Source organism: Balaenoptera physalus (genome assembly GCF_965194825.1).
Source record: "Balaenoptera physalus genome assembly, chromosome: 4".
In the NCBI taxonomy this organism is placed as follows: Eukaryota; Metazoa; Chordata; class Mammalia; order Artiodactyla; family Balaenopteridae; genus Balaenoptera; species Balaenoptera physalus.
In genome coordinates this window covers 78688754-78698674 of record NC_138891.1, presented here as the reverse complement: position 1 = coordinate 78698674, position 9921 = coordinate 78688754, and the positions used below count along the sequence as shown (strand labels likewise).

The 9921-nt window shown below is 40.1% G+C and overlaps 1 protein-coding gene across 11 annotated transcripts in view; it reads right to left on the bottom strand.

The window, feature by feature from the left end:
• The window catches only part of ILDR1 (immunoglobulin like domain containing receptor 1), a 99580-nt gene that overhangs the window by 53982 nt on the left and 35677 nt on the right, over positions 1 to 9921 (bottom strand). For 3 of the 11 annotated variants that reach the window (XR_014262877.1, XR_014262878.1, XR_014262882.1), the window contains exons 8-9: positions 1367 to 1528; positions 383 to 444 (exon numbers count right to left, since the gene is read on the bottom strand). The exons of 2 other annotated variants lie outside the window; for them this stretch is intronic. Coding sequence is in view for 2 of the 9 variants with exons in the window: in XM_082459415.1 (XP_082315541.1) it covers positions 1487 to 1528 (42 nt within the window). In the remaining 7 variants the exon portion in view is untranslated. Of the gene's footprint in view, positions 1 to 63; positions 1529 to 9921 lie in introns of those variants that run through there. 6 more of the 11 variants (XR_014262880.1, XR_014262881.1, XM_082459415.1 and 3 more) reach the window with 4 other exon arrangements.

Sequence of the window (9921 nt, the reverse complement as noted above, 5' to 3'; positions counted from 1 at the left end):
GGAGGAGGAGCAGGGAAAAAGAGATCTATGCCATCTTGTCCAGACCAGAAGTCCCTCAGCTACTGAATTATCCATTAAAATTTTATTTTTTCTGTTTTACCAATTTAGACTCAGTTACATTATGGATAGTAAAAATCCCAAAGACACCTTTGCACAGTGCAGGTATTTAAACAATATTCTCTAATATGTAATTAATGAGACTGGGAGAAACAATGGATGTTAATACAAAAGGATCTAAAATGAGCTTAAGGCCATACACATAAAGATACTGTTGAACACGCACACACGCACACACACACACACACACACACACACACACACACACACACACACACACACACACACACACATGCACATACTTCCTTTCAGGCCATCTACTTACAGTCTGCTCAAGGAGAGTCTCTACATGAAGCACAAATGGATTGATGAAGCCACCAGAAAGGGCTGAGGAAAATGAGAGAGAGAGGTAGGGCCTATTACAAAGAGGCACAGACCCTTCCTCCTGGGGCACTGAGTAGTAAAACCTGCCTGGATGCCTTTGCTTGGGGAATAACTCTGCAAGGCTGAGTGGTGCCAGGAGAAAGGTCACTCCAAAATTATCAGGTTGGCCTGGCTCTTCTCTGAGCTTTAGTCGGGAAGAAGGCTTAATTTCATCAAGTGCATCAAAATAGATGTTTGGGGCAGAATCCTCAGGCCAGTAGGTTTCACTTACTTCTTCTTTACTTATGTACTGTGTTGTTCCCAAGAAGCATTTAAAGTGGTTTTAATGGATGCATGTTATATAGGAAAATATAAATTACATATAGGCCAAAAAAAAAAAAAAAAGGCAAGAAGAAAACAAAGGACAGGAATAAGACTGGTGCAAAAGTGCTTCTCTGTGACTTTCTACACATGCAATACATAGCCTGTGAGAGGGCACATTGCTGGAGTATTTCCTGTGCCATCTCTGAGTGAACCCTCAAAGGCATTCAGGACCAGGCTTAGGGGCAGTAAAGTGAACTCGTAACATGGAGGGATCCTCTAGATATGCTATAGGGGGAGACAAGTTTCCATGGAAATTTCCCTATAGTACTCCATAGATTTCCTGCTCCTAAGAGGAGCAGGAAATGTTTGATTTCCTCTTAAAGATTCCTGAGTTCTCACTTTGAGAATGGCCACAGCTCTGAGCAGTGTAACCTAGTTGAAGACTCGGGCTACTAAGTTCCTGAGGGATCACATCCCAGTTAGAATTCATTACAAGTCTGACTATCTAAATATGCAGGGTGTGTACCAAGGCTAAAATTACAGTCATTAATTCCTCAAATTTTGTTTATAAAATTCTTCTATTTGATTCTCAGAACCTAAGCCAAAACTGTTAGATACAAACTTGCGGTGTCCATCTCAAGTCAGCTGGAATGGGCCCTCCCAAGTCAGCTGGAAATCTAGGTGATGCTGATGACACGCAGGAGCTGAGAAGTAGCCACAGAAGCAGTGTTGTGCCTGGTGACTAAATGACCACACTCCTTCCACTATGGGAGCTCTCTCTGTCCTGGGGAATAGAAGAATATACAAAAATCCAGTCAGCTGGGCTCTATTGTCTATGTATACAATACACAAGTAGGCTTGATTCTGGTGCAAATCCTCAGTGAGTGGTGGGACAGCAGCTCTGAATCTAAAAATTATTTCTTGACTTGTCATGAAGCCAGTTTCTCCCCTTGGCTTATGTTTCTCATCTTTCTACCTCGCTGGAGCCTCCCTCAAACACCTTTAATTTCTGAAAATTTCTTAGAGTCTCATTCACTCTGCTTTTTGCTGATTTTTAACATCTTTAAGTCTCTCTTAGATCGAAAAACAAGGTACCCTGTTCCATTCATCAGTCCCTCTCTCTATCATTTATTCATGAAGATATGGCCCAGTTTTCCTTTTCCCATTTATATTCTCCTGAACAATTTGTTCTCAGCCCTTGTCTAAAAAGTTAAGCTTCATACCTTGGTATTTCTCTGATGTTATTTGTTCAGATCACTAATTACCTCTTCCTGACCAAACGCGGTGGCTTTTCTTCAGAAGTTATTCCACTTGATCTTTTGGCTTTCTCATCTTGCACTATGAAGGCTTCAAGAACTATGGTTTTAATTTCTTGTATTTCTCTAACTTTGTATTGGAGGAGATTATTTTTATTTCAGTTTTGAATATCTACAATGTCATCTATGAATGTGACCCTTCTTGTTTGAAATGGCAAGATAAGGTATCTGCCTCAAAACATACTGTTCAAAATGTATATGTATGTACTATATTCATGTTACTATAAAAATTTTTTGTGTTTCCATTTTATCAAGAAAGTGAGTTTTGAGAGCATGGTTTCTAATCAAAATGCTGTGGGATGTGAGATTGTAGCCAAGATGGCAGAGTAGAAAGGCCCTGAGCTCACCTCCTCTCATGAGCACACCAAAATCACAACTATCTCCAGAACCACCATCAATAAAAAACAAAACAAAACAAAACAAAACAAAACTGAAACCTACAGGAAAAGATCTCCTACAACTAAAGATATATAGAAAGAACCACAATGAGACAGGTAGGAGGGGCAGACTTGCAATATAATCAAATCCCATACCCCCTGGGTGGGTGAACCACAAACTGGAGAATAATTATATTGCAGAGGTTCTCCCACAGGAGTGAGAGTTCTGAGCCCCACATCAGGCTCCCCAACCTGGGGATCCAGCACCAGAAGATGAGCCCCCAGAGCATTTGGCTTTGAAGGCCAGCTGGGCTTAATTGCAGGAGCCCCACAGGACTGGGGGAAGTAGAGACTTCACTCTTAAAGGGAGTACACAAAAGCTCCCATTCACCAGGATGCAAGGCAAAAGCAATCCTTTGATAGGAGCCTGGGCCAGACCTACCTGCTGGTCTTGGAGAGTCTCCTGGAGAGGTAGGGGTGGCTATAGCTCACCCTGGGGATATAGACACTAGTTGCAGACATATTAAACATTCAGCCACATGAACACTCCTGGCAGCTGCCATATTGGCTCATTAGAGTCAAGACCTGGGTCCACCCAACAGCCTGTAGGTGCACTAGTGCTGGGACATCTCAGGCTAAACAACTAACTTGGCGGGGACACAGCCCCACCCATCCACAGACAGGCTGCCTAAAGACTACAGAGCCCACAAAAGCCTCTAGACACAGCCCAGCCCACCAAAGGGCCAAGACCCAGCTCCATACACCAGTGGGCAGGTACCAGCCCCTCCCACCAGGAAGCCTGCACAAGCCTCTAGATCAGCCTCACCCACCAGGGGGCAGACACCAGAAGCAAGAAATCCACGATCCTGCAATGCAGGCCAGATCCTACCCTGGGACCACCTGGACCCTGGCCCTGCCCACTGTCATGAGAATGCAAACTTCAGGACACCCCAGACCCCATACCCAACTGTGTCAGGAACTGCCCCCCTTCCACCAATGGTCTGAAACAAGCTCTGAGATCCCTAGACCCTGCAGCAAGACTTGGGAACTAGCTCTGCCTGCCAGTAGTCTGGCACTAACCCCAGGATCTGGCTTCACCTGCTAGTAGGTGTGCAACGGCCCCAGAGTCTTCAGGATCCTGACTTTGCCCACCAGGGGGCCAGCACTAGCCCTGGGGAGCCCACTTGGATTCCAAAACCAGGCACCTCATGACTAGACCACACTAAACAGCAGCCAGCAGCATCTGTACAAGACAGGGGCTGACACCAACCAAACTAGGGGCCAACCAAGCCTACCAGACTGCCCACATAGCCTGCCTCAACAGAAGGGCCCACGTAGCCCTCTTAGGGGGAACCCCTAGAGAATACAGCTTGGGTAACAAGAGGGGAATGCACTGCTAGGACCCATAGGACGCCTCCTACAGAGGGCCACTTCTCCAAGGTTGAGAAACATAACTAATATACCATATACACAAAAATACAAATAGCAACTTGGACAAAATAAGGTGGCAGAGGAATATGTTCCAGACGAAGGAACAAGATAAAACCCCAGAAGATGAACTAAGTGAAGTGGAGATAGGCAATCTATCTGAGAAAGAGTTTAGAGTAATACTCATAACAATTATCAAGGAACTCAAGAAGAAAATGGATGCACAGAGTGAGAAGTTAGAGATTTTTAACAAAGAATTAGAAAATATAAAGAACAACCAAACAGAATTGAAGAATACAATAACTGAAATAAAAATATTTATTTACAGATTGCTGTATAAAAACCTCATGGTAACCACAAACCAAAAATCTATAATAGATATACACACAAAAAAGAGAAAGAAGTCCAAACATAACACTAAAGGTAGTCATCAAATCACAAGAGACGAGAACAAAAGAAGAAAAGGAAAAAAGACCCAGAAAAACAAATCCAAACCAATTAACAAAATGGCAATAAGAATACACATATCAGTAATTACCTTAAGTGTAAATGGACTAAATGCTCCAACCAAAACACATAGACTGGCTGAATGAATACAAAAACAAGACCCATATATATGCTGCCTACAGGAGATTCAGTTCAGATCTACAGACTGAAAGTGAGGGGGTGGAAAAATGTATTCCATGCAAATGGAAGTCAAAAGAAACCTAGAGTAGCAATACTTATATCAGACAAAATAGAGTTTAAAATATAAAGACACTGGCACAGAAACAGAAATATAGATCAATGGAACAGGATAGAAAGCCCAGAGATAAACCCACGCACATATGGTCACCTTATCTTTGATAAAGGAGGCAAGAATATACAGTGGAGAAAAGACAGCCTCTTCAATAAGTGGTGCTGGGAAAACTGGACAGCTACATGTAAAAGAATGAAATTAGAACACTCCCTAACACCATACACAAAAATAAACTCAAAATGGATTAAAGACCTAAATGTAAGGCCAGACACCATCAAACTCTTAGAGGAAAACATAGGCAGAACACTCTATGACATACATCACAGCAAGATCCTTTTTGACCCACCTCCTAGAGAAATGGAAATAAAAACAAAAATAAACAAATGGGACCTAATGAAATGTAAAAGCTTTTGCACAGCAAAGGAAACCATAAACGATGAAAAGACAACCCTCAGAATGGGAGAAAATATTTGCAAATGAAGCAACTGACAAAGGATTATTCTCCAAAATTTACAAGCAGCTCATGCAGCTCAATATCAACAAAACAAACAACCCAGTCCAAAAATGGGCAGAAGACCTAAACAGACATTTCTCCAAAGAGGACATACAGATGGCCAAGAAGCACATGAAAAGCTGCTGAACATCACTAATTATTAGAGAAATGTAAATCAAAACTACAAGGAGGTATTACCTCACACCAGTTAGAATGGGCATCATCAGAAAATCTACAAACAACAAATGCTGGAGAGGGTGTGGAGAAAAGGGAACCCTCTTGCACTGTTGGTGGGAATGTAAATTGATACAGCCACTATGAAGAACAGTATGGACGTTCCTTAAAAAACTAAAACTAGAACTACCATACGACCCAGCAATCCCACTACTGGGCATATACCCTGAGAAAACCATAATTCAAAGAGAGTCATGTACTAAAATGTTCATTGCAGCTGTATTTACAATAGCCAGGACATGGAAGCAACCTAAGTGTCCATCAACAGATGAATGGATAAAGAAGATGTGGCACATATATACAATGGAATATTACTCAGCCATAAAAAGGAATGAAACTGAGTTATTTGTAGTGAGGTGGATGGACCTAGAGACTGTCATTCAGAGTGAAGTAAGTCAGAAAAGAGAAAAATAAATACCGTATGCTAATACATATATATGGAATCTAAAAAAAAAAAAAATGGTCATGAAGAACCTAGGGGCAAGACGGGAATAAAGATGCAGACCTACTAGAGAATGGACTTGAGGATACGGGGAGGGGGAAGGGTAAGCTGGGATGAAGTGAGAGAGTGGCATGGACATATAGACACTACCAAACGTAAAATAGATAGCTAGTGGGAAGCAGCCACATAGCACAAGGAGATCAGCTCGGTGCTTTGTGACCACCTAGAGGGGTGGGATAGGGAGGGGGGGAAGGAGAGAGATGCAAGAGGGAAGAGATATGGGGACATGTATATGTATAACTGATTCACTTTGTTATAAAGCAGAAACTAACACACCATTGTAAAGCAATTATACTCCAATAAAGATGTTAAAAAAAATATATATATATAAAGACACTGACAAGTGTCCTTGTCCTTATAAGAGACAAGGACACTACATAATGATCAAAGGATCAATCCAAGAAGAAGATAAAGTAATCGTAAATATATATGCACCCAACATAGGAGCACTTCAATATATAAGGCAAATGTTAACAGACATAAAAGGAGAAACTGACAGTAACATAATCATAGTGAGGGACTTTAACACCCCACTTACATCAATGGACAGATAATCCAGACAGAAATTAGTAAGGAAACAGAGGTCTTAAATAACACATTAGACCAAACGGACTCAACTGATATTTATAGAGCATTCCATCCAAAAGCAGCAGGTTACACATTCAAGTGCACATGGAACATTCTCCAGGATAGATCACGTTAGGCCATAAAACAAGCCTTGGTAAATTTAAGAAAATTGAAATCTTATCAAGCATCTTTTCTGACCACAACGCTATGAGACTAGAAATCAACTACAAGAAAAAAAACTGCAAAAAACACAAACACGTGGAGGCTAAACAATATGCTACTAATGGATCACTGAAGAAATCAAAGAGGAAATTTTTAAATACCTAGAGACAAATGAAAATGAAAGCACAATGATCCAAAACCTATGGGACACAGCAAAAGCAGTTCTAAGAGGGATGTTTATAGCAATACAAGCTTACCTCAGAAACAAGAAAAATCTCAAATAAACAACCTAACCTTATACTTAAAGCAACTAGAGAAAGAAGAGCACACAAAACCCAAAGTTAGTAGAAGGAAAGAAATCACAAAGTTCAGAGCAGAAATAAATGAAATAGAGACCAAAAAACCCCACAAAAACAATAGAAAAGACCAATGAAACTAAAAGCTGGTTCTTTGAAAAGATAAACAAAATTGATAAGCCTTTACTCAGACTTATCCAGGATCATAAGAGAATACTACGAGCAACTCTATGCCAATAAAATGGACAGCCTAGGAGAAATGGACAAATTCTTAGGACGTACAATCTCCCTAGACTGAACCAGGAAGAAATAGAAAATACGAACAGACAAATTACCAGTAAGGAAACTGAATCAGTAATTTAAAAACTCCCAAAAAACAAAAGTCCAGAACAAGATAGCTTCACAGATGAATTCTACCAAACATTTAGAGAAGTGTTAACACCTATCCTTCTGAAACTATTCTAAAAAACTGCAGAGGAAGGAGCACTTCTGAACCCATTCTCTGAGGCCACCATCACCCTGATACCAAAACCAGACAAAGATATCACACAAAAAAGAAAATTATAGGCCAATATCACTGATGAACACAGATGCAAAAATCCTCAACAAAATACTAGCAAATCAGGCTTCCCTGGTGCCACACTGGTTAAGAATCCACCTGCCAATGCAGGAGACATGGGTTCAAGCCCTGGTCTGGGAAGATACACACGCCGTGGAGCAACTAAGCCCATGCGTCACTACTACTGAGCCTGTGCTCTAGAGCCCCTGAACCACAACTACTGAGCCCATGCGCCACAACTACTGAAGCCCGTGTGCCTCGAGCCTGTGCTCTGCAACAAGAGAAGCCACCGCAATGAGAAGCCCATGCACCACAACGAAGAGTAGCCCCCACTCGCCACAACTAGAGAAAGCCCGTGCACAGCAACAAAGACCCTATGCAGCCAAAAATAAATAAATAAATAAAAATACTAGCAAATCAAGTCCAACAATACATTAAAAGGATAATATACCATGATCAAGTGGGATTTATCCCAGGTATGCAAAGATTTTTCAATATCCTCAAATCAATCAGTGTGATACACCACACATTAACAAATTGAAGAATAAAAACCATATGATACAATCATCTCAATTGAAGCAGAAAAGGCTTCTGATACAATTCAACATCCATTTATGATAAAACCTCTCCAGAAAGTGGGCATAAAGGGAACATATCTCAACATAATTAAGGCCATATATGACAAACCCACAGCTAACATCATACTCAATGGTGAAAAGCTGAAAGCATTCCCTCTAAGATCAGGTACAAGACAAGGATGCCCACTCTTGCCACTTTTATTCAACATAGTTGTGGAAGTCACAGCCACTGCAATCAGAGAAGAAAAAGAAATAAAAGGAATCCAGATGGGAAAGGAAGTAGTAAAACTGTCACTGTTTGCAAATGACATGATACTATACATAGAAAATTCTAAAGACACTACCAGAAAACTACTAGAGCTCATCAATGAATTCAATAAAGTTGCAGGATACAAAATTAACGTATAGAAATCTGTTGCATTTCTATACACTAACAACAAAATATCAGAAAGAGAAATTAAGGAAACAATACCGTTAAAAAAATAAAATACCTAGGAATAAACCTACCTTAAGGGGGCAAAAGACCTGTACTCTGAAAACTATAAGGCGCTGATGAAAGAAATTGAGGATTACACAAACAGATGGAAAGATATACCATATTCCTGGATTGGAAGAATCAGTATTGTTAAAATGACCATACTACCCAAGGCAATCTACAGATTCAATGCAACCCCTATCAAATTACCAATGACATTTTTCACAGAACTAGAACAAAAGATTTTTAATTTGTATGGAAACACAAAAGACCTTGGATAGCTAAACTAATCTTGAGAAAGAAGAACGGAGCTGGAGCAATCACACTTCCTGACTTCAGACTATACTATAAAGCTACACTAAACAAAACAATATGGTACTGGCACAAAATCAGACACATACTTCAATGGAACAGGACTGAAAGCCCAGAAATAAACCCATGTACTTATGGTCAATTAATCTACAACAAAGGAGGCAAGAATATACAGTGGAGAACAGACAGTCTCTTCAACAAGTGGTGATGGGAAAACTGGACAGCTACCTGTAAAAGAATGAAATTAGAAAATTCTCTAACACCATATACAAAAGCAAACTAAATGTAAGACTGGATACTATAAAACTCCTAGAGGAAAACATAAGTGGAACACTCTGACATAAGTTGCAGCAATTTTTTTTTGGATCTGCCTCCTAGAGTAATGGAAACAAAAGCAAAAATAAACAAATTGGACCTAAATAACTTAAAAGCTTTTGCACAGCAAAGGAAACCATAAACAAAATGAAAAGACAACCTACAGAATGGGAGAAAAATATTTGCAGACAATGCGACCGACAAGGGATTAATTTCCAAAATATACAAACAGCTTATACATCTCAATAAAATAAAATCCCAATAACCCAATCAAAAAATTGACAGAAGACCTAATTAGACATTTCTCCAAAGATGACACACAGATCGCCAACAGGCACATGAAAGGATGCTCAACATCACTAATTATTAGAGAAATGCAAATCAAAACTACAATGAGGTATCACCTCACATCGGTCAGAATGGGCATCATCAAAAAGTCTACAAATGATAAATACTAGAGAGGGTGTGGAGAAAAAAGAACCCTTCTACACCGTTGGTGGGAATGTAAATTGGTGCAGTCACTATGGAAACAGTATGAAGTTTTCTTAAAAAACTAAAAATAGAGTCACCATATAATCCAGCAATCCCACTCCTGGGCATATATCTGGAAAAGATGCAAACTCTAATTTGAAAAGAAACATGCACCCCAATGTTCATAGCGGCACTATTTACAATAGCCAAGACATGGAAGCAACCTAAATGTCCAGCAACAGATGAATGGATAAAGAAGATGTGGTATATATGCATAGACATAGAAAACAAACTTTATGGCTACTAAAGGGGAAAAGGTGGGGGAGGGATAAATTAGGAGTTTGGGATTAAAA